The sequence below is a fragment of the Larus michahellis genome, chromosome 1 (assembly GCF_964199755.1).
Source record: "Larus michahellis chromosome 1, bLarMic1.1, whole genome shotgun sequence".
Classification (NCBI taxonomy): Eukaryota; Metazoa; Chordata; class Aves; order Charadriiformes; family Laridae; genus Larus; species Larus michahellis.
Genome location: NC_133896.1, coordinates 52,473,612 through 52,499,181, shown reverse-complemented (window position 1 = coordinate 52,499,181; position 25,570 = coordinate 52,473,612). Strand labels below are relative to the sequence as shown.

At 38.0% G+C, this 25,570-nt stretch overlaps 1 protein-coding gene across 3 annotated transcripts in view; it reads left to right on the top strand.

Moving 5' to 3' along the window:
* The window catches only part of BLTP3B (bridge-like lipid transfer protein family member 3B), a 59,412-nt gene that overhangs the window by 9,339 nt on the left and 24,503 nt on the right, over positions 1 to 25,570 (top strand). For all 3 annotated transcript variants that reach the window (XR_012585595.1, XM_074575818.1, XM_074575826.1), the window contains 8 exons: positions 8,530 to 8,692; positions 9,813 to 9,851; positions 12,760 to 12,851; positions 14,371 to 14,560; positions 16,866 to 17,006; positions 17,575 to 17,757; positions 19,048 to 19,228; positions 20,562 to 20,645. Coding sequence is in view for 2 of the 3 variants with exons in the window: in XM_074575818.1 (XP_074431919.1) it covers positions 8,530 to 8,692; positions 9,813 to 9,851; positions 12,760 to 12,851; positions 14,371 to 14,560; positions 16,866 to 17,006; positions 17,575 to 17,757; positions 19,048 to 19,228; positions 20,562 to 20,645 (1,073 nt within the window). In the remaining variant the exon portion in view is untranslated. The remainder of the gene's footprint in view (positions 1 to 8,529; positions 8,693 to 9,812; positions 9,852 to 12,759; positions 12,852 to 14,370; positions 14,561 to 16,865; positions 17,007 to 17,574; positions 17,758 to 19,047; positions 19,229 to 20,561; positions 20,646 to 25,570) is intronic.

The window sequence follows — 25,570 nt, the reverse complement described above, 5'->3', positions numbered from 1 at the left end:
GAAGCATCAGCAAAGCAGATGTACTGTTCAGCGCTCCACCTCCTAGGATGGGAGAGATAAGGGGGGTGGTGTGGCACTCCACCAGACGTGTTACACAAGTATGGGCTGGTTGTTGAGTCAGGGTCCTAATTAGCGATTTGCCTGGAAAGGGAGATCTGTCTTTGGACTATGATAACTCAGAAGGCTGGTGAGTGTTAGATGTTTCAGGTCCTGTATAGTAGCCTGAAAAGTCCCACCTGAAGTTGTAGGGTTGCAGGTAGTGTTTTGAACTTGTCCAGTGTGCTATAACTTGTGGCCAGCTGAGAGCAGTAGGTCCAGGCTGGGTGTGCAAACAGGAGAATGTCCTGTCATGTTTCTGAGGGTTGGCCTGTGAGCATCTTCACAAGATGCTGTCCAGCAGATCATGCAGGTCCTCTCCATGCAGGGTTCTCCATCTTGCACTCAGCCACCAAATACACACCTGACAATTCTGCAGAAGTTCAAGGTGTGATTAAGTAGAGCATGCAGGCATTTGTGTGGGGTGCCCACAGTACCCATGGGTAAAGCGGTGATACCCTTCTTCTGTACAACTTGATGTTGGAGGGTGTAAGAAGGTGCCAGTCCGGTATCACAGGTAGTGAGGGGTGTACTTGAAAAGTCTGGTGGCAGGTGTAGCTGCCGCAGTTGGTATTGCCATTTAGGAGTCCCCTGTGATTCCCTGTAGCTTGCCGAATGAGGAGATGGTAGCCCTTGCAGTTCTTTTATGGATAGGGGCTTCTTGGGAGGAAACTGCATGGTATTTGGGAATCTGTGCAGGACGCAGCATTGCTCATGCAGATGACTTCTGGATAATGGCTGAGGACAGCCTCTCAGACCACCAAAGTTATGTCCACTATAGACTTAACTACTGGTTACCGAGTGGAGGTGAGATTTTACAGTGCTGTGGCAGTGCTCCCTTCCTAGTGCAGACTGTGAGAGTGCCATTGTTGGTGGGAGTTTTTTGTGTCCAGAAATATTAAAATTTATCCTCACAAGTGTTTATTTTCAGCTGAATGTACCGTGAATGTTCTTAAGTAAAGAATTTAAGTATTTATGTGTCAGAGTGTGTTTGGTTAATCTTCCTGTGTTGTAGGCATAAAAGGTATTACAAACCCTACCACAAGTGCCTTAATTTTATTTTTTTTTTATAATTCTTTTAAGATTTTGATTTTGGTACTGTAGGCTATCCTGATGCTTTCATGGGCATTAAAGTGTTCTGCAATGAGTGTTTCCTTTTACTGGCTTTAAATATGTTCTCTTTTATTTTCATGTGGTTTTGTTCTTTGTGTTAAGATAAACGAGCATCCAGTTAACTTCTTGTGCAGTATTCATTACTTTGTTATTAATGTTTTTGTTTATCCTCTCTGTTTCTAAATTAGTTTTAATATTTTAAAAAATGGATATAGTGTCCAAGATAAGGGCATGCCATCATATCTTGTGGTGATATTTAGTACTACTTACCGTTCATTTTTTATACGTAGAAGTACTTTAACCTTCATGTATCCCAGACGGTTTTTCATCAATTTTCTCTTACCTTCCAGCTTTATTTCCTAAAAGCTTATCTTTCACTTAGAACCCAGTAGTTCCCATGAATTATGTCTTCAGATGTTCAGTATCTTGCATCATCAATGAGTCAGCTCTTGCTGCAAAGCCATTTGCTGATGGCTCGGGTTCCTGAGAAGGTCAGTTTTCTGTAGACTTGATGAATGTGACTTTAATGTTACCTGTTAACTTCTACACATTTTAACTCAGCCTGTGGAGCTAAAAGTCATTTACTCCAAATCATACATAAACCATAGCTAATGATTTCTTGCTGGTTAAAATACTGCTTAAATACACTGCATTAAAAGTAGAACATCCCTAGGACAGCCAGGATTCACTCAAAAGGTTTGTTGCTTTGCAGTTCACCAACTTTTTCTGGGGCATTACTAAATATTTTCAGGGCCTCTGGATTTCTGGATGTCGTTTGGACATATTAGATATCGTTGCTCTTGTGGTCTTCTGAGCAATTTCTACTAATCCTAAGCCTTTACTGTAAAGTTAATTTTTGTGCAGCTTTTGTGATGATTTTTGGTTGAAGTTTTTTAAAGTACTGAAATTTTTTAAAGTACTAAGAGAAGATACCAGTTGCTTGATTCTAACCTTGTTTCATAGGTCTAAAGAATTAAAATTGACATCTTGTACAGAACTTTGTTTTTCGTATTTGTTTTTTTTTTTTTTTTTTTCCCTGGTCTATCACATCCATGCAAAATTTTCATTACTGCCTCACTCTTTCAACAGAGGTCGATCAGTTGTTTCTATAAAGTCTGTCTTTATTCTGTCTGCCCTTCACTTAACGGCAGCTAAATCTTTAATCCTGTATGACTGTAGTCTCTCTCACCTTTTCTTTTCTCTCCTGTCATACCTGGATCAAGAAGGGAAGGCAACTAAGAACTCTTCTAAGTGTCATTGTGCTTATTGCTACTGGTATGTAGAGTTGTTTTTTAACCTATGGAGTCTGTCTTTTCCTCACCTAGGACTTGCTGCCATCTAAATAGACCTAGGCATCTTGGTACTTTGTACTTAACTAATGATTTGCTGCCATGGGAAAAAGTATAGCAGTGCTCCTGAACTTAGTATTTGCAGGTGATGTTTTGTTCCTGAGACACTGATGTTTCGTCTGTCTACAGGAAAGAAAATACAAGAGGAAATGGTTATGTTGGCTGCAGCATGCTATTTGCTGTGGTTTTGGTTTTTTTCTTATTTAAAGGTGGGAGGGATTTAGACTTTTTTTTTTTTCAGATCAAACCAGTTATTGAAAATCAGCTTTGATTTTTGGTGTTACACCGGATGGGAGGAACTCACTCATAAGGGTAAACACTCTGGTGATCCCAGTGCTGTGTTTCTGTAGCAGATTTGACAGAGAGTTAGTTCTGTTCCTCTTCTCTTTAAACATGAAGTCTTAGAATTTGAAGTGGTGCAGCGAGCAGCATGATAGTAGACCTCCTTCTCTGTATTACCTGGAGTCATGGGAAGCCAGTATCTTCCTCAGAAACTCAATTGAAAAAAAGACTGTTTTTCTTGCTTCAGAAATTGTATAGAGTTCATTAGTGATCTAATAACACGGTTCAGCCAGGTGAAACAGGGGAAAAAACACATTGTCTTTGTTCCATTTCTGCTGTTTTATTATTGATGCAGTTGCCAGTGCTTGGTAGGTCATGCTTCCCTTCTTCAGTGCCAGTTTTGAACCATGTATCTTCTTAAGGAGTTCTAGTTCATAACAAGAAGATAAGCAAGACATGTGGCACATATTGCAATTTAATTGTCATGCTTAGAACATATATGTAGGATCAAATCACTGAAGGAATTTTATTTAAAAAGCAGGGGAGGCACATGGTAGAGCCAGGTGGAAGAGATTGGATGTTCAGCAGATATGCAAAACAGCTGAGAATCCTGTGTCCAAATGAAATCCGGAGTTTGCTATTTCTCTGTTAAATCCAGAGGTTGGAGTTTCTGTTGACAAACTTGTCAAGGCATCTGGTACCCTGCCCAAACCTTTGTGGAGCACTGCTCTAAGCTTCATGTGGTCTGTGGCCTTCGTTTTATGAACCATAAGCTTGTGCTTTCAGAGGAGCGTTTTCCTCCTGTCTTCTCTACTGTTTTTTGGTTGTTTTTTGTTTCTGGTTCACTGTTGGTCATCTTCTCTGCAAGCATGGTGGAGTGCTCCATTCAGAGCTCCAAGCCTGCACTGTCACAAGCAAAACTTTAGAAAATAAACATTTCAGGCAAGGAAAAAAAATGCATCTTCCTTCTTTGCAGATTTTTAGTTGTTTTAGAGAGAAAAGAACTAAAAGAACTGTTGTGGTTCTGATAAAATAAAATGATTGTAACTTACTAGTCCACATAGGATTCTTACTGTTGTGCTGTTATTGTGCGGTCTTTTTACTTTTCACTAAACTCTTAGTCTGTGCTCTGTAAATTAAAGTTGAACCAACTATCTAACTGCATAGTAGTCCTTAGTGCATGCATGTATGTGTATATATATTTTCCCAGGCTATGTCAGGTTGCTTGTGATATTGATAACTTCCTATTTCTGGATTCTTCCATTTAAAGTGTAAAATATTTTATAGCATTAATCTACCTTACAGAATTGAATATTAAAACTGAATCGAAATTCATGCTATCGGATATAGTATTTCAAACCTCAAATCGTATATTTTGAGAAAGGACAGGTAGCTTGTGAAATGGAAACTAAATCCGTGAAAACAGTTTTGCTAAGAATGTCTTGTGGTATTAGCAAACCAAGTCTGTATTGCCTCAATAACAATGATGTCTTATGGCCGCAGCAAAACAGTGTAATGGAAAGCTTTGGTGAACTCAACCATGTCCTTTATTTCTGTTCCTCTCGCCCTTCCTTTTTACTTTTCTCTGTTCTGCTTTATTCACTTCTAGTACCGAGTGAGTATTAACACTCGGTTTCCTAGAAAAGGAGTATCAGTCAGAAGTTCATGGGATGTTGTGCAGGGAAATGGCCCTGTTGTCCAGACCTCTGCTCCCAGTTCGACCCAGTTTTTAAGGAGTAATTAATTCATTCTAAAGAATGAACACCGGGGTAAGAAACAAATGGCAGGCTGGGGGAAGCTGTTTGTTTGTGCCAAGTCAGAGAAAAGAATGTGTGCACGTCATGAAGTTGGTGACATTTTTAATTCTGAGTAGTTATATGAAAAGCTCATAGAGAGGTTTTGAATGGTTTTCCCCAATCAAAGATTTCTAATCAAGAAACATCATTAAATGATCGAAGGTTTCTAGTTACTACCTACTCAGAATTACATGATTCTGCCCTAACTTGTTCGGCAGTATGTCTCTGCTTTACATGAAAAATTGTATCATAAATACAATAGGGTAATAATTTCTCAAAGTTCAAGCAGTTAAGCATTCTAGGTTACAGTACTGACTAAGAGACATGGTAGTACTTTAGATACAGAGATAACTTGACAACTTCCAAAGCTGTGCTGCCTCCTCCTTAGGTTTTGCCTGGCAATAAATATCAGAAAGTCTCCAACACCAGAACATTTAGAATAACATTTAATTTAATAATAAAATTAAAAGTTAATGGCATTAAAATACTAAATTGCAGATTTTATCTGGGTAACAGTTTTGTCAGTGCTGTTTATACCAACTCATGTCAAGTTCACTAGAAATTGCTCTAGACACGCATCAGTGTGTCCGTGGTAAATCTTCTCCCTGAGTTTCTGTTGGCTGAATGCGAAGCACACCAGAAAGAAAAGTCAGAGCACTCAGTGGGCCATGGCCCCGTCTGATGTACCATGGGATCCTGGAACAATACCATTTGGAGAGTTGTGGTTGCCCTAAGGCTTTTTAAAATATTTTTAATTCAAAATGCTGTTCTTTTTTTTGTTGTGCTGCTCTTTTAATTTTATGCATGAAGATCTGCATTCTTGTAAATTCTAATGGGTATGATTACATTGTGTTTTGCAGGCCTAGCTGCCCAAAGAGGCCAGCTTCTCATTTTTTGTTTTTTAAGTTAGGGGTCACGGTATAAAACTAAAAGGTTTTCCTATTATATCAAATAGTATGAAATGGTTCTAAAGTGCTCAAAAGATTCAACAGACAAACGAAAGTGTATTTTATGGAACAACTGAGTTGAAGGAGCAGGCAACTGGCACTGAAACATAAAGTGTTGGCATCCTCAGTGGAAAATTGGCTGTGGACTAAGCAGACAGAAAAAGCAGATGTGGTTGTTGTATATTGTGAAGTTACTATGGGTTTTAGGGAAGTACCCCCGTCTCCTCACCATCCACTCATCAGTCACATTTCAGCCGTGGAAGTGGAATGAAGAGATCTGCTGCCAGAAGTACCTACACCTGAAATACCTTCTCACAACTCACCTGTTAAGAGTTTCTTTCTGTGACTCTTGGAAGTGAAGGGTGTAGTCTTACAGGTGGACATCCTCTTATGTTGGTCTGTGCTGAATGAAGCAGCACTCAGAGCATTTTTCCTTTTGCTGACTGCCGAAGAGGTAACAAATTCAAAGCAACGCTCTCAGAAGAATTTTTTAAAAATGTAGAAATGGGAGGGTGGGGAGAATGATGCTCCTTGTTGAGATTGCTTTCCCTGTCCTCCTCCTTGTTGGGAGGGACTGTCTCCTATTTGGTCTGTTTGAAGGATGTCGGAAGTTACTCAAGATTGGCTTTGTTGTCTGTGTTCTTCTTAATGGTATTTTGTGTCTTTCTTGCTGTGAAGTTTGGAAACCCGTCCCTGTAGGTCTTCTGGGTTTCACCATGATGTGTCTGCAGTTGAGACCAAGATGATGGTTAGATCTGTCTCCAAGTTAAGTGGCATTCCTGGTGTGGCATAGCAACAGGGAACCCCGAGGGGGACTTCTTCCACAAAACGTGAGTCTCAGGAGACTCTGTGTGTGTAATGGCAGAATGTTTTGGCATTCGCTGTATAAATGTGACTTTAAATGACACCACTTTGTGATTCTTATGTTGACCCTCATCTGGAAAGTCAAGAGTGAGAGATACTATGCTGTGACTGAAAACATTCAATACGTGCTTCTTTTTCTTCTAGGAATTTAAATTATCCGAGTCAGATGAAACTTGTCAATATGATTTCTGAGACAGGAGGCTTCATATTTTGTGGTTACTGAAGGAATGTTTTGCTGAGGCAGGTTATCCAGCTCTTCTCATTACTCTGTCTTGCTGAAAGGAACAAAGTAGTGTCACCAGAAAATGAAATAACTTTAAGTCCTTTATTCCCCTCATAATTTTTCTAAATGGAGCATTTAGAAGTATATTTGTTGCCAAGGAAAATATATTTGTCAGTAGCTTTATCTTAACATATTCTTAATGCTAAAATTGTTAAAATATATTATTGACGAATCAAAGCTCATTCCTTCTAAGCAATACAGAAACAACTGCAACACTTCTATCATAAGAAATGTGTCTGGTATTATTTGCAAATGCATCCTGAATAATTTCAGACTTGGTATAGTAAAAAAACCCAAACCACCAAACAACTGAACTTTTAATTCTGAACAAGCTTCTTCCCCCGTATGCCTCCATCCCCAGATGTCTTGATCTTTGAGAGCTCCTCTGTGTGATTAAACTGACAGGTGATGAAACTCTGTAAGTTTATGACATGTGGCTGAATGTTTCGTAGGAATGGTAATATGGACGTTTGCGTTTTGTCAGGCTTGGAAAATGCGTTTCCAAAGCTTACCATCACAAGATGGTTGGACTGAGAAAACGCCTGCTGTGTTTCAGGCCACACTTGGAAAGCGTTAAAGAGGAAAAAGCTTGCCAGCCTTCTTCACCTTCTTCTGCAAGTTCCCCCTGAGTATCTGACTTAATGATGACCTTGTAGCAGTTCGGTTAGAAATTGGTCTCTTGAATGGGAAGGAAATGTTGGAGTGGCACCTCCTGGGGCCTTGCTTCAGGGCCATGTTCCATCCTTGTGGACAGACAAACCCCTGTGCTCTCTGCCTGCAGAGTATCAGCGTGGGGAGATTTCGGCAGGAAAACTCACAAAGAGTAATGCGAACAGTAGTATTTGCTACTACCTAATCTTCTAAAATTAGATGCAATTCATGAGCAGAAACAATTTTGCATGGCAGAATGCAAGTGTGGTTAAGTATAGCCTATTCTTCGGCTTGTGGTAGATGTAATGCTACAGCTGTTGATTTGAGGGTAGGGCACCCATGATTTTTGTCATGTTATCTCCCAAGTACGTGAACCATTTGACACAGTCACGTAGATTGTTCTATTGTATCCACAAATCGTAGCGCCTTTTGACGTATAATGAAACTTATTGGATATGTTCTTCTTTAAATAGTTACATTTTTTAACCCTTGTATTTCAGATTGACCTTTCAAGTTTTCATCCAATATTTTATATACACCATGCTGTTCTGTGTGTGTAAATACGTATGTATGTATCTTTCTAATTGGTTATGAAATTCTATGACTAAACCTAATCAATATTGTAAATAAAACTTTTCATTCAAGATTTTAACTGTAAGTATACATATACAGCAAGGTATTATTTATAAGGAGTAGCTTTTTGTTACTCCTCCCGAGTGAATTCTAAGCCACTCCTGCTTACTCTAAGAATGACAGTATAAGTTGTAGAGGGTTTGGATTATTTTTTTGTCCTTTTGAAAAACCAAATAAGAGTGAAATAGATTCACTTCTACCTTATATAGTTTAAAATAAATAGTTAAATACTTTGGTTCAAGGATTTGTTATTCTGGGTGATGGACAAATTAGAAGATAACTCATCATATATTTAATTTTGTTTATGTATTTGTAAACAGAGTTAATGAGATGTGAAAATTTAGAGGGACAAAGCAGTTCTCTCGCACCATTTCTTTTCAGGGTGAAATTGTACCTAAGAACCTAAGATGATTTCCTCACCCCCAGACCATTGCTTGAAGTTAAATTGCCAGCTATATGTGGGACAGCTCTGATTGCTTTATATGCATTTACTTAAGGTGCATGTTTGTTTTTAGGTTCACCAAAAATCTGTCACCTGACAAGATCAACCTGAGCACACTAAAGGGGGAAGGTCAGCTGACCAATTTAGAGCTGGATCAAGAGGTGCTTCAGAACATGCTGGATCTTCCAACATGGCTTGCTATAAACAAGGTCTTTTGCAATAAGGCATCCATCAGGGTGAGTATTTTACTGTGCCGGAATGGTAGTTAGCCAAGTCTGTCTTTTTTTTTTTTTTTCCTTCTGTCTCTGTAAACTTTCAAGCAGCTTTGTATTAATAGAAAATTGTGGTGAGTGCTTGTTAGAATTTTAGAGAAAAACAAAGGTGCTACCAGCAATAATTTCTTACTAATTTTTGTTTCTCAAGTGATGACATGAAATACATACGGAAACAATGAAAAGAAGCAGTGATTTCTTTAAAAGTTTTGGTTTTCTTTCTGAGTAGAGTTTATTCCTGCATGTTCTGAAATAGGGGTAGAGATGAAAGCTTGTATTTGCCCATGGTAATTAGTCTACTATAATTATTTTTTATTTTATTATGTATTATTTCTTCTCTTTACCCCTCTCTTTCTATCGCTTTCCATCTTGTTCCTTTCCTGTTTCCAAAAATGTCTTTCTGAGGGATTGTGGTCTCTGGGAAATGTGGAAACACTCTAAATCTAGTAGACGTTGCTTTTTTGCTCCTTGTGGCTGCTAAGAATTGAAGCAATGTATATCATCTCTCCTAGATTATACTAATATGAGAGTAAGAAATGAAACCATGACTTGTTTGTGACAGAACTTATGATCTGGTCAAACTTTGGCACCTCTTCAGTCTTTTGGGGTTTTTTGTTTTTTCTTTTTTTTTCTTTTCGTAATGGGAGATCATTCTGCTTTTTCTGAATGCAGTGAACTTGATGCTTTGTCGCAGGCATCCAAAATGATTTGTAGGCCAATTTTCTTTCCTTTTAAATTTAAAAGGATTTTCGTTCCTTTTAAAGGAATGTGGAAGAGAGTGTTGCTTTTTCTGATGCTTGACAACTTGGTATTAAAGAGACAGATTCTATTTTGTTCTTCTGTTTTCTGCTTAGTAATAAGTAGATTGTGAAGTTCTGTTTTTAACACCTAAAATAAATTTGTGTGTGTGCATCAATCTACTATAGAGGATTTTCAGATAAGCTCGACATTTTGAAAGTAGTATTATTGTGAGTTCAGGAGTTACACATATAATTTGTATGCATAAAACACATTCTAAACAAATACTTTCTTTTACTGTATTTTTAATATTTACTTTGCTTTAGAATAATGTTTTCTCTTGCAGATACCATGGACAAAATTGAAAACGCATCCCATCTGTTTGGTGAGTTCTGAGATCAATTGCTAAATATATTGCATGTAGTAGAATTTATCTCAAATATTTATGTAGTTCTCTTGACTTGACTCTAGAAATGACTGAAACATTAACAGGCCTTTACTAAGTGTCCTCTGGGTAGCGGCAGATCAAGACAAAATGCCTTAGTGTTTTTGTTGGTAGGTTTGTTTTCTTAATCTTATGGCTTTGGGCGTCATCACTATAATGTTTGACCGTTAGCTAATTTCTGTCAAGTTCTTCAGTCATTACATCTTAATTTGGGTTCACCTGAAGAGTAGTTTTATGTCCAACTAACCCTTTTGCAAGTTCCTGCCTGTCTTTTAGAGCTACCTTTTCTAAGGACTTTTCTATTCTACACCTGCACTCTCCCCAGTGATCTTGGTTATAACAGGTTTGATATATGTAATGTTTACAGGGTTTCCGTAACAGCCTGGTATTCAGCCTGGCTATAAATAGGATGTAAAATGTGTAAATATGACTCAGTAACAATTAGAAGTAATGCTAATTCTTGCATTTGTGTAATTTTGTTCTTTATTTTTAAGTACACTAAGAAAGTCACAGAAGTGATTTGCTTGATGATGGCTAAACTGTCTTAATTGTGTTTACTTAGGAATGAATATTCCTTTAACTGTCATGCTTCCCAGCCTTGCAGTGAATTCCCGTATGTGCTTGTAATTCCTTAGTTCTGAATCAGACTTGGGAAAGACATGTTGTTTCAAATGCTTGATGCATTTGCTAGTGACCCAGTTGTAGTGTACTGATGTCTGTACAGCTTCTTCCTGACGCACAGAGCTTAAAGGGGTAATGCTGAGGTGGGATGATTCAACCTCTTGACTGTAAGATGCAACTGCCAAATTAGGAAATCAGTTTAAGCTGTGCTATTCTTGAAGATTATGTGCTCTGACCTATGGTAGCAAGGCCTGGTTGTTTGCTTTGCTCCTGTTGAATTTAGATTAGCAATCTTTGAGGCTAAGATAACTTTCAAGGTCACCTTTTTTTACATAAAGCTTTCCTTGAACAAGTGTATTAAATTGATAACAAGAGTTCACTCTTCAATGGTAGAGGTACAGCAGCCCTTTTGACTTCTAAGGGAAGGTGAATTCAGTGGCCTAAAGGTCCAACTTCAGCCCTTTATTACATCACTGTACTTCCATTGTTTTGGTGGGGATATTTTTATTACTGAGAGTTCAATTAAATTGGAATAGCATCCTCTGTTTGCATAGCTTAGGAGGTAACTAGAACCCACTTGTCTAGCCAAAGGTACTTTAATTGAGCAGAGTTGTCCTTTGTGCAAATCCATCTGTTAACATAGTGGCAAATACTAAGTTACCTTTGCTTATAATCAATTTCTGTTTCTATATGATAAACAAGATAATTTTGAGGAGCGCTTTGGGGACCCAAAGATGCTATGCAGCAGTTTTTCCTCTGTCAAAGTATGGTAGTTGCCAGTGAGAAAAGACGAGACAGATATTAACATCGAGGTCTTCTTTGTTAACTCCTGTTTATATAATGTGAACTCCTTAGATCACTGCTCTGATGTTCTTTGCGCTAGTCATGTAGTGAAGAAAATTGTTCCAAAGATCTTAATTTAAGAAACCTTAAAAGAGTGGTCAAACATCCCAAAACGTCAGGATAACCAGGAGAAATCTTGGCTTCCCCCCGCCCCCCACTGTCCTCAAACTAAGAGACTGGGTTTTTTCTTCTTGTTTTTCCCTCTATTGTTGTTTTGCAAAGCGAGTTACTCATTGAGACAGCTGAGAAAATAATTTTAAAATCTCCAAACTTACTGTTACAGCTAATGCTTCCCTTTAAGCAGCAAAACATAGGTGAAGTATAAATAAATCCGGAGTACAGAGTTTGTGAATTTCTAGGTAGTAGGGCATTTCATGCTTAAGAGTAGCACAGAAAAAGGTTTGTGGAGGAAATGGATTATGAAGACGGGCCCAATTAACACAATATGATGATAAAGTCCAGTAGATAGGGCAGGTTGAATCACGAAAAATCTAAAATTGAGGACGAAGCTTTTTGGTGTGGTTTGTCTGACCTAAGAGAGGGGTAAATGGAGGAATTCGGAAGGGGTGGTATAAAGTCAGAACTAGACAGGGAAGTAATATTATCTGTTGAGTTTTGAATGAGCTTCCAATGGGACAAGATTTCTGAACTTTAAGCCTTAAATGAAGAGCCTCCCCAAGTTGTATGATAAATTTAGGTCACAAACATTGTACTGTAAATTAGGAGATTCTTGGATTTCTTCAGTTGCCGGGAATAAGGTTTTGCATTTGGTTTGTTCCCATTTTGTTCACCCCCCTGTTTATTACTAGATCTACTGCAGATCCATACACATGCACAGAGTGTATACACACTCGTGTGTATATATTATACATATTCAGATTTGGTTTAAGGTGCAGCACAAAGCTTCATCTACCATCAAAAATTTTAGTGGACTAGTTTCAAATATTTTCCATTAAAATTTTCTGAATTTATTGAACCATTTAGAAAACTCAGGTGGTATTAAGTATTACACTGAAAGCACAACTATATAGGAAGAAAACCCAGATGAGGACGCATTAAATCATGCCGTTTTGGAAATGCATTTTTTGAAATGTGTGTGATGGATAAATAATACACAGGGATCAAGAATTCTGTAATCCAGTATTTGACAGGGAAGGTCTGTTTATATGAACAAATTAAAAAAAAAAAAAATAAATAGTTCTGGTACATTACAAAAGTTTGTGGGAAAACTGACATGGTAAGAAATGTTTTATGTATATTTCACAAAAGGTTCTCCAGTGATTTTTTTTTTTTGGTTGCTTGCTTTTTTTGTTCTTCATATTTCATCTGTTTACTTTGTTAGCTCTTAGGTCTCCAATTTTTTTGTTTTCTTTTGTTTTTCAAGTCCTTGGATAAAGTTGTGATGGAAATGAGCACATGTGAAGAGCCACGTGCCCCTAATGGACCCTCTCCTATAGCAACTGCATCCGGACAGAGGTCAGTGATGATGCTTACATGTAATTAATCAAAAAAAGTTTAAATTACTTGTTTTGGATTACTATGAAGCAGTTAAATCCCCTGCAAATTTCCAGAAGTATATGGGGTTGCAGCTTGCTATTTCCATCTCTCCAAACTTTTATTTTATTATTGTGGTTGGAGTTACATATGTATAGTGATAATGGAACGATCCAGACCCAAGCCTGGAAAGAACTCCTGAACTATGTGTGGAGCTTCCTAGGGACGTTCCATATGGGTGCAACTACTGCATGAAATATTTACCAAGTTTAACTGACAGTAAGTTTTTTGAAAATTAAAGATAGCTTGCCTTCAGCCTATTTGGAATATATATTTAATGTTGGAGTGGTTCCTTTTCTTATTTTTTTTGTTGTTGTTTGGTCTAAAAACAGTATTAAGGGCTATTTGTTAGTATGGTGTTTTAAAGTTCTATTTAATTTCCTTTATTGTATCAGCCTAATCTTACTGAAGGATTTCATGCACACCATGTAGCCTAAAAGTTAAGTAATTTGGTGGGACAATATAGCATTACATCAGTGATTTCAACTCTCCCCCACCCCCCAATCGTTTCCTTTTTATGGACCCAAAACATTTTCCAGTAAACATAGAGACCCATATACAGAGAAATGAGTTTGATGATACAATTGCTTTTCTTATTTTAACTTCTGTGTAATATGTAGTAGTCGTCCATGGACCTCTGTGTCTCCTAGGGTACAGTTTGAGAATCATTGCCATAGAGATTCTGTGTAGGATGAAAGTTATAAAAAGGAAAAGGAATGACAAACCACATAAACTGTACTTTTACAAACAAGCAGAAAAAAAATCCCAAAGGCAAAAAATTTTAAATGTTAAAAGAATATTTAAAATATAATTTCTGATTCACTGAAACATTCAGAACATGTACGATTTCTATTAAAAAAATTAATTGCAGTTGCTTTATCTTTTTTAATACTGGAATGCATGTGATTTGGTGTAGAAATGTAACCACCATTTAGGATGCCTTTCTTTTATAGAATGAAACAAAGCAAATACTTCATACAGTTTTGCATATATGAAAAATATTAGGTATAATGGGTGGAACAGCTTAGCTTATAGAGATAAATACTAACCAGATTGGAATTGTCAAATAATTCATTTGGCATGAATTACTCCTTATGTACAGATAAAGAAGAGTGAGATTTCTACGTAATGCTGTAGACTGCTGTTCTCATCTGTATACGTATAAAGTATTTATAATGGAAAAATTACATTAATTGCTGTGCTTCATGGAGATTGATCTTGGTCCAAAATATGTTCTTTAGTAACTATTTTCAGATAAGGATCATAGGGTGGAAATTATTGTAAACTAGATCCAGTATATTTAACAAAAATTCATAACTGGAGAATACGTTAGGAACTTCTTTTATGGTTTGTTTCATGTTGTATTTCAGCTGTTTAGTAGGTTTAATTTTGTGCCCTTTCATTAGGTGTGTATTTAATATGTTGGCATTTCACTTTTTAGTGAATATGGCTTTGCTGAAAAAGTGGTAGAAGGCATTTCGGTTTCTGTGAACTCCATTGTAATAAGGATTGGTGCAAAAGCCTTTAATGCTTCATTTGAACTTTCCCAGCTGAGAATATATAGTGTAAATGCAAACTGGGAACATGCTGACCTCAGATTTACCAGAATACAAGAAGCTCAACGTGGAGAGGTAAATATTATCTTTTGCTAACCTTTTTTCCTTGGTTTTTGTGGTAAAGGAGGAGGAAGTTGAAGTGCAACCTTATACAGTCTAGGAAACGTTCCATTTGCTGGGAACAGAGCCATTCTGCGCTCACTAAATTTGGTTGTACTCTAGGAACACAAGAATGTAAAAATGGTGGGTGTGAGTCAGATCGAATGTCTTGTCTCTAGTCTAGTGGCCAAAGTGGATGCTTAGGGAAGAGCAAAGACCAGGGCAGCGTATTTACTGTTCCCCTCTTACGTTCCTCAAGCTTGTGACCATTTGAAAATGCAAACTAGACCAGAATTGAAGAGTACTGAAAGAAAAAACCAAAAACAACAAACCAACAAAACATATTAAATGTGGAAGGATAAGATGTTGGGCTGGTTTTTTTATTATTATTATAGTTATTATTTTTAAAGCTTTGACTGGTTATTTATTTGCTTGTGACGGTTTGCCTAATAAGGATTTTTTTTTTCTTTTAGCAGTTTTAACTGAATTTTAATCAAGTTCCTATTTCTTAGAGTAACTAAATCATATGTATATAAAAAAGTAATAGCAGTAAAGTGCATACTTTTCTACTGTCTGGGAGAGCTTAACATGTAAGTTCTACATCGGTGTACACCATTCTTTTGCATTCTCCTATGTAACCAAAGTAAAACGTATACTGAGTGCAAGGTTCATCCTAATATTGTATGTTGTATTGAGAAAGACCGATTTTAGCATGCTTCTGGCCTTGATTAAAAAGGGGTTTCAAATTTTGCCAATGTTTGCCTATTTAGAGGCAATTATTACAGAATAAACAGAGCTTACATAGAGTTAAGGAGTCCAGTAGTTGCTTTCTGTGTAAGGAAAGAAGCCCCAAGAGGATGTTTGTTAAAAATACCACAAAAATAACAAGTTGAAAACTGTTTTTCTGACAGTTTCTTTCCTGCAGCTTATCTGTGTGCTAATGCTCGTGTGTTAATGAAGTCTAAAGAGGAAGAATTAAAGTTTGACTAGATGTAGCGCCCTTCTTTTTTTGATTTTGTGCTTTTTAGGAAGAATCTGATTCTGAATAGTTGCCCCCCACACAACAGCTTTCCTTGGGGAGTGTTCCTTTTAGTGCAATGAATTCTGGAAACACAAATTTCTAGAAACTAACAAATGATTTGTTAGAAGTAAATTGCATGAAAACCAACATTGTACTATAAAGATAAGTTGTTCTAAATTACATTTTAAGGGAGTAAGCTTTTAGCTATGCATATAGCTACGCTCTTGATGTTATAAGGAAACTCTGTAGAATTTTTTTCAAAGCTTCCATTCACGCTGCATCTCCTGGATGAGGAGGGTAGGTACTCTGCTTTTCTGCAAATAGTATTTTTCAGGCTGCTTTGCACTGTGCCTTTCCATCTTGCTCACTTTACTGGTGCGCCTCCTTCCCAAACACACTGGACGTGTTTTACTTAAGTCTCTGCTTATGTTCACAGAACGTAGGCTGCACAGTTTTCAAATTGACAAGAGGAGAATGACAGCTGAAAAATAAGACACATACCAAACAAACTCTTCCCTCTTCCACTTTCCCTGTAGCTGATCTTATTTTCTTCAGAGACTAATGTAGGAAGGAGTTTTAGGGAAGCTGGAATTAACATTTTTTCCTTTTGATGTCCTGTTCATTTGATGTTCTCCATGATGTTGCTTCTGGACAATCACTTATTTTCCCATATTTCGTTTTCAGTATCCATCTGTACATGCTGCTTTTCTAGCATTATTCTAACATTTGCTTGCTGTGTCTTCTAGAAATCCACGTAATGGATCCAAAGCTTTTGGGGTCTATATGGCATACAATGTTTAACTTTCTCTTTTAAGTGAAATAAAACACTCCAAAAATCTCTCCCATCCGTAGCTTTGCTTCCCTCCCCACTCTTTTCCTATATAGTAAGATTTAGTGTTTTGAAACAAAACTACACAATCTTCTTTTCTTCCTCTACTAAACGGTACCTAGTATGCAATAACCCATATAATTGTGATCCTTACTTTCTTCTGAATATTTTAAATGCTACTTGTTACCTCTGTCTGCTTGGAACTAGCTTAACGTTTCTGTGACATTCTGGAGATAGGGAGAAGGAAGCTTTACTTCCTGGTGCTTATAAGTGGAATAACAAATGAATTGTATTTGTTCTGTTCATATGGCCCTGCGTGAAGGATATATGTGAGCGTGTGTGTATATATGTAGATATATACATATACATGCTCAGGCACAAGTAAACTGTCTTATGCATGAAAGTGTTTTTCTCTTTTTCTCTCTTTAAAGGTTTTGACTTTTAAAGAAATCAACTGGCAGATGATCCGAATAGAAGCAGATGCAATCCAGAGTTCTAAGCATGAAATCATGAGTGCTCCAGTTCGACTGATTACTAACCAATCAAAAATTAGGGTCACACTTAAAAGAAGGGTAAACTTGAAAAGTTTGAAATCTTTTTTTTATTTTATGAATTAATTTTTAACTGGTGCTCTGAACGTTTGCATGCACATAGTAAAGGTTTTAAATTTGGGCCATATAAAACGTAGAATTCCCTGAACTAAATTTTTAATAACATATAATTGTTAAGACTGTAGAGTTTACAAGAAATATTGCAGTTAGTATCTGAAGATGAAGGCCTTGCACTGATCCTACTAATAAAGCTCTGCAGTTCAAACGATTTCATTTATGATGATGCACGTTCTCGTACCTCTCTAGATTCAGGCAATATTTGCATTTCTTACATTTAGAGAAATGCATCAGTTTAATATCCAATGCATACCAAACTAATAAAAAGCGAGGCATAAATATACTGTCTTATGTACTTTTTAGTTCATGAGAGGAATACAATTTGATGTAAAAAATGTGTTTGTTATCTATATGGAAGAAATCTGCTTTTTGGGAAATGTGGTTCTGCATTCAACTTTTCTTCTTGTATTTGAGGTAAGAAATGTAAGTATTTAATGGACCCATTTGACTTGTTTAAATTTTTATTCTACAGTTAAAGGATTGTAATGTAGTGGCATCAAAGCTGGTTTTGATTCTGGATGATTTGCTCTGGGTTTTGACTGATTCCCAGTTGAAAGCCATGGTGCAGTATGCCAAATCTCTTAGTGAAGCCATAGAGAAGTCAACGGAACAGAGAAAAAGCTTGGCTTCTGAAACGGCTTCTGAAACAGCACAGGTACGATAACTGATTGTCTCACTGTATCATTATCAGGTGTTCTAAAATACAACACAGTGCTGTTAGTTGTGTTAATTTATTTTAGAGAATGTTCAGTTACTCATTTTCATTCAGCTGTGTATCTTAAATTCCGCTGGGAACGAATCACAGTAGTATAAAGTAGACTTTATTTTACAAGATTTTGTATATTGATGTTAATTTGCAGGAAAGAAAAAGAAGTTGCATTACTTTATCCATGTACAGAGTATTTAGATTTTTATATTTACTTAATAGTTGATTAACTGTTTAGTAAATTTGCTTTCCAAATATTTTCTGGTTATGAATTAAAAAAAAATTAATATACACTAAGGTAACCCTTAATCTGTGGATAGATATGCTTACTATAGTGATTTAAAGTGCCTACCCAGTTTGTTTTCATGGTAATGAAAAGTCAGCTTTTAGGAAGAGCTTTCTTTCATGCAGCTCTGTTGTTGGAATACATAGTGAAGAATAATCCTACTTTTAACATATTTCTGCTGGCATGGATGCGATATTGATGCTGCGTGTCTTACATAAATCTTGAGTGTCTTTCAGCACATACAGCAGACTAGACCAACTGGGCTTTGTGAGCGTTGGGGGGGAGGGACCTCTTGTTGTCTGTGAAGAAGCAGCACAAATACACTGATAAAAGATAGTACTATAAAAATAAAACATAATTTATTACTAAGGCTGGTTGAGTAAAGTCATTTGTATAGAATCTCTTGCAATAAAGCTAGTGTACTGTAATGGAGAGTTCAGTTCTTGTGGCGGTCCTGATGACTTTTGATGTGATTTGATGGTTTAGCTACAGTGATCTAATGGTTAGCTGGTACTGAGCAGGGAGGTCCTGATTCTTCAGTCCCCTGGTACTGGCACCAGCTCACGTTTGACCCTGTTGTGAGGTAGATTGGGGAACTAAACTAGCAGAAATGAGCCCAACAAAAAATTGATGGTTTTCTGCTGGTTTAGTTCCCCAAACAGCCTCCAACAAAAGTTAGAAAAATACCAGTGCTGCAAGTGACAAGGGTCTAAAGAAGTGGGGGGGGAAGAAGAGAATAGGGGATGCACTGGCATTACCTCTTTGTAACACCTAGCCATACGCTCAGCTTTTGGCTAAAACAGCACCCTTAAACCTCAGTAATGATCCAAGGTGAATGCATGTGGTGCAGATTTTCCCTTATTTCAAAGGCCTGATTTGAGTAAGTAAAAGGATACTTAGGCTTGGAAGGAAGGATAAACTTTATAAACCAATATGGCTAAATATTTTTTCAGAGCTCTGCCCCAGCACCCAGCTCTCAGCAAGTGAAAGCACACCAGACAACAGCAGCACCTGATCAAAACGACGCAATAGTAAAATTGTTTAATGATTTTGATGTTAAAGAAACTTCTCATCACTTAGTAATTTCCCATTTGGACCTACATATATGTGATGATATCCATTCTAAAGAAAAAGGTAACTTTTTTTTTTAAAGTAGCATGCCTGTGAACCATAATCATCTTTAGAAGACATGTTAATCAAGAGTCTTTATTTTAAAGGAATATTCAGAATTGTCTTCAGTGTTGGTAGACACACATTTAAAATTAGCTAGATGCCTCTAGGCAGGACAACATTTCATTATTAAATGTAATTATTGTAGAATAAATGCAATAAAAACTGCGAAGAGTGCTAGAAGCTTCAGTCCTTTTCCTGTCTTCTAGAAAATGATTCTGTCCAGTCAGATCGTTACTGCTGGGTTTTTTCGTGTATATTATAAGTTAACTGGGTTATGAAGAATGCAGTGGCAACATTACTGTGGCTTGAAAGGGTCACTATACAATCTGCTTCTGTAATACTTCTATAAAATACAGACTAATAATAGAGCAGTCCTCTTTGTGTTCTCAATTTAGAGAATCTGTTATGCTCTGCATCACATAGCAATAATGGAACAAGTGTTCTGTGGCCTTATAATTTCGTATGTAATACTTGTACTTTTTTTTTTTTTAAAGACAGACTATTGTACATAGTCATATTTAGAACCAGAAAGAAAGAAGACAAATGACACTTTTCTTTATGCCTTTTAAAACTGATCAGAAGAGAATGACATGTCAGTGTATATCCAAGGAGCTGGCTTGTCACTGAAAAATTTATAGAGGCATACAAGGTCTGCTGAAGAAAAAAGTATTGAAAAACTTAGGTTTTAGTGAATGTATTTCCTTGATTAAGGAAGACACTTGCAGTGCAGCAGAGCATAAGGTTCACTGGCTAGAGACATATTTCCTTACTGCAGAGGAGATCTATCATTCTGAGTGAGATCTCTTCATTGGTCCTTTATTTTTGGCCATGAAGTTTAAATTTAGCAGTAGAAAAATCAGAACAGAGGGCTCTCAGAAGACCTCTTCACTGCAATAATATTTGTGAAATAAAATAAAACAAATTAGATTTACAATATTCTTGACGGTAACTGTTGACTTCGAATCACTGATCATAATCATATATTCAGTGTGAAAAGTTTTGTTTCAGGAAAATTGCAGTTGTACGTGTTCAAAGAGCTGTCTCTACTTTTTAGTAGCACTTAATATGCAATTTGTTAGTAGTGACTGAGCACAGACCATGGAGTTCTATAAGCTGATTCTTAGAAACCGGTGAAGACTACATGAATGAAAATTTTGAGGGAAGATAATGAGGTTGTAAGGAGAGCCAGTACAGAGGAGGAAGTAGCTGTTAGGTGTTTAAAGGAATGCTGCAACGTGAGAACTAACATGCTAAGTACAATGTCTGCGAAGCTGAGCATTGTTTTACGTTACAGATTCAAATAGACGTGTTACAGGAGGGGCCATGCAGCTTTCCTTCAGCTATTTAACAGTGGACTATTATCCATTTCACAAAGCAGGTATGAAAGTGAGCATTTTGAGAGTTACCTGTGAATGTAACTCTCTTGCTTGAATACTAAAAAAAATTGTTTGTGTGTGTATATGTGTACAGCTTGGATTATAATGTTCTGAGCATTTGAAATACATACCTTTTTATTTCCTTCTATATGCAAAACGAAACAATCTGGGAACCAATTTAATTTCTGTGAATGAGCTATTTTAGGCCAAACACTTTTCCTTTCACTGTTCTGTTTGGTCAACAAAATGGTGTTTACACATTTCTGACACAAAAAGAATTGTGTGTTGACAGAGGAAGGCAGCATCGCAGATCGAGAATTCACTAATTGGATATTTGCAAGAGTCAATCTGCTAGAATTTGTTGTCCATAAAGAAGTCTATCATTTTATGTCAATTTCTAAGCAATGTTTTTTATTTTATTTTGCTAAACAAGAATACCATTGTGCAGAGGTTCAATTATATAGCCTTTTGTTAAGGAATTGTTATTAAACAGATGTTAGCAATTTCCAAAGAAACATTTTTTACAAATTATTTCTAGTAAATATGTTTTTCATAAATCTAAAATATTTAGAAGAGACGGAATCAGTTTGCTGTTGAATTTGAGATCAAAGACAGTCTAGTACAGTGGAGGGGCTTTTAGTTGGTGGGGGAGTTGGTTGTGCTTTCTGTTGCTTTTTACTAACACAGACTAGTCATTTTGGAGTGATTATCCACATGCATTAAAGATTTTAATTAACTGTAGCTTGCCTCATGTCCTTCTTGTCACTCATGGTTGCAGATGGAATCCCGTAATGTCAATCTATTTCATTCATAAGTAGTAAGTATAGTTTCTGCACCTTAAAAAGTGTAGTTTAGTGTGGGTCAAATAAACATACACAGCCACAGAAAAGAATATGCTTAAAAAACCCGGTATTCTTTCTTTGCTATAGATTGGCCTAATATGGTTTGAAATTTGTGATAGTGGTTTCCCGTTCTATGAAAGTGTGACCTTAAGTTACAGAGGTTTAGCACACGCCTGTCTTGTGACCCAGCTATGTTTTTCATTTATTGTCACTTCCGATTCCTGCCATGTCTAAGCGAGGGTCTGATCTGGCTGTGATTTCTGTGTGCGCTGCTCAGAGAAAACATAGAGAACCAGGAAAATAAATAGATTGTTTCTTTTGGAAGGATTCTTGGCCAGATTGAACCATGCACTGTAGGCTCTTGGATGGGCATGTTAGAAGCTCCCTGAGAATGCTTTTAGGTAATGGCTACCTGGGACATAACGCCCACTACATGAAACCAGAGCTGGAAAGGATCGTCTGCAGAGCAAAGGTGGTGCCTCTAAAGGTAGTGTTCTCCTGCCGTCTTACATAGTGTTTTGTACAAGTACGTTTAAGTAACAGAAACCTAAATCTCACTAATAAGCTATGACAAAAAACTGCCAAAGGTTGTGGTGGTTGATCCAATAGGGTGTATGTCTAGAGGGGAGGGGAACATGCCAGAAGGTTTCTTTTTCCACTTTAAGAGGTCATCATCTTCTCACCACTTTAGAAGAGTGTGGAAATTCTACGGACAAGCTATCATCACAGAAGGGAGAGTCCCTTTTACTCAAAGTAAAAGGAGCACATATTATCTTGAAAGTTCAAAGGGATTTTTCTAGTCGTGTAGGTATCGTGCCTCTATATACTGCTGTATCAGGCTATCACCTGATGTGCAGAGGATTCCTACCCTGAAGTCAAGGCTCTGCAATATCGCATGCGGAAGGACTACACCATATTAATGCTCTATAACAGTGGGCAAGGAGGAAACGGCTATATACTGCTGTGACTGTTACCAGACTGTTTTCTGGTTTTGTACCTTTCTGGCCTATGGAATATTTAGAAATAGCTCTTTTGGTATAGTCTTCTTGGAAATTGTGATTAACCCTTCAGGAAAAAGCCCTCAAAAATTAATTATTTTGCAGACTGGGTTCTTGGGGGGGTGGGAGGTGTTCTATGGTTTTGTAATAGACCCCACCCAGAAAGACTCTAAAGTGTCTGAGGCATAATTGCTGTAGGGTAAATTTCTAGCCCATTGAAAATCAAGCCTTCCAACAACAGCCTTTTATAGTATTTGGGAAAAATGAAACAGGTTGTGTGTCCGTTGACTACGATAACCCTAACAATAAGACAGACTTATCGGGTGTTGTAAACCTGTGCGTGCAGCAGTCCATCACTTTTCTAGACCTGCTCTCTCCCAGCTCTCGTAGAAGCTTTTATCCAGATCCGTTATCTGTGCAGCTGATGTGTTGCTGTACAGAGAGAATGATCAGAGAAAGCTGCTGCTTTGCCATCATGCAGGACATTTTGCAGTACAGGAAATTCTTGATCAAGCTGAGGTATTGAGACAAGATCTGAAATTGGAAAGCATTTTCTTCCTGGGCAATTCGCAATAAATTCTGATGGTAGAAACGTCAGTGCCAGCTCCACTAAAATATTGTTTTCTTGTTACAATCTGGCCTGCTCTTGACTTTTCACAGATAAATGTGGCAATTACATCTCCGTATATAGAGATGTAGAATAGTTGAGGACGGAAGGCACCTCTGGAGATTGTCTAGTCCAACCCCTCTGATTAAAGTGATGGCAATTAAAGTTAGCTTCTCACGGGTTGTGTCCAGTTAGGTTTTGAATAAGTCCAAGGGTGGAGACTCTGCAGCCTCCTTAGGCAACCTAGTCCAGTGTTTACCACCCTCACAGTAGAAAAGCTTTTTTTTTGTTGGTTTTTTTGGTGTTTTTTTTTTTTGTTTTTAATGTTAAAGTGGAATTTCTTGTATTTCACTTTGTGCTCATTGCCTCTTCTCCTGTCACTGGGCACCACTGAGAAGAATCTGGCTCCCTCATCTTTACTCTCCCCTATCAGTCACTTACACACATTGGTAAGATCCCCCTGAGCCTTCTCTTCTCCAGGTTTAATGATCCCAGCTATCTCACCCTTTCCTTAAAAGGTGTTCCAGTCCCTTAAGTATCTTTGTGACCATTTGCTGGACTCACTCCAGTAAGTCCATGGCCACCTTACACTGGGGAGCCCAGACTGGACCAAGCACTCCAGATGTAGTCCCACTAGGGTTGAGCAAAGGGCATGTATTGCCTCCCTTGGTCTGTTGGAAATACTTTTCTGAAGCAACCCAAGGTGCTGTTGGATTGCTTTGCATCAAGGACACATTGCTGGTTCATATTGAACTTAGTGTTTCAGGTTTGGCTTCTTTTTCTGCAAAGCTGCTTCCCAGCTGATCAGCATCTAACCTGTACTCTAGATGCTGGACTTGGATTTCCCTTTGAAGTTCATGAGATTACTGTTGGGTCACTTGTCTAGCCTTACCTACCTCTGAATGGTAGCACAACCACCTGGTGTATCAACCATTCCTCCTAGTTTTGTACCATCTGCAGAGATGTTGAAGGTGCACTCTGCCCTATCATCCAGGTTACTAAGGAGGATATATTGGCTCCAGTATTGGCCCTGGGGGTGTACCACAGATGATCGTCTCCAGCTGGACTTCATGTTGCGGATTCCAACCCTCAAAGACTAACAGTTTAGCCAGTTTCCAGTCCACCTCACTGTGTACTTACCTAGTCAGTACTTCATCATTTTGTCACTGAGCATGTTACAGACAGTGTTGAAAGTCTTGCTAAAATTGAGGTAAACAACATCCACTGCTCTCCCCATAGCCATCAAGCCAGTAATCTCATAGTAGAAGGCTGTAAAGTTCACCAGACATGATTTCTCCATCATAAATCCATGCACATGGACTCCCAATCGCCTTCGTGTCCTTAATATGTTTTGAAATGGTTTCAAACCATCAACCAGCTCTCCTGGACCCTTCTGGCCAGGGTTATATCCCACAATGTTCTTTCAGGCAGGCTAAAGGCTGCTCTCGTGAAGACCTGAAGGAGACTTGTCTCCTTGGCTTGTCATTCAGCTTTTTGCTTTGTTCCTTCCCCTCGGAATCCTGAACTCCACCATGTCATGGTCACTGCAGCCAAGGCTGCCCCCTGACTTTTACATCCCTGACCAGTTCTTACTTTTTCGTAAGAATTGGGTCCAGTGGATCATGGCTCTCTTTGTCTCCTTGATTAGCTGTGTTAGGAGGTGGTCATCATCGCACTTTCAGAAACCTTATGGATTGCTTGTGTCTTGCTGTGTTGTCCCTCCAGCGGATATGGGGGTGGCTAAAGTTCCTAATGAGGACCAGGGTCTGTGAACGTGATACTTCTTCCAGTTTTCTGAAGAGGGCCTCATGACCTTCCAGCCACAACTATTCTGTGATTCTGTGATCTTCCTAATCAGATGGTCTGTAGCAGACATCCACCACAACATCGTCCTTGTTGGTCTGTCCTCTAATCCTGACCTGTAAGCACTCAGCTGCCTTATCATCCATCCCGTGGCAGCGTTCCATGTGTTACCACTGATATCACTGAAGGGGGCAGTTCCTTTCCTTGCCTTCTTGGCCTGTGCTTCCCAAAGAGCCTGTGTCCATCCTTCACAGCATTTCAGTTGTGTGTGCTATCTCACTATGTCTTTGTGATCCCAATGAGATCAGAGCCGTGCAACTGCGCGCAGATCTCAGATTCCTCCTCCTCCCACGTGTTCCTCATGCTGCGTGTGTTGGTGTGCGAGCATTTCAGAGAGGCACCTGCCCATACTAACTTCCCAGAAGGGGTACGAGAGCTTTCCCTATAATGCTGCTGTCCTGTAGGTACTTCAGAGTTTATGTGCATACGCTTGGGGTGACCCCACTTCACCCCTATTTTGGAAAATCCCAGCTTCATGGACTCGAATTTCACGTATCTTTGTCCTCTTGCTCTCCTGTTTTCTTCCCTGTTCCTTTCTCTTCTTCCTTAGCTAGAAAGATGTGAATAACTATCAAAAGGCTGTGAGGCAGGAGGGTGGGGAATCATCTCTTGTGGTA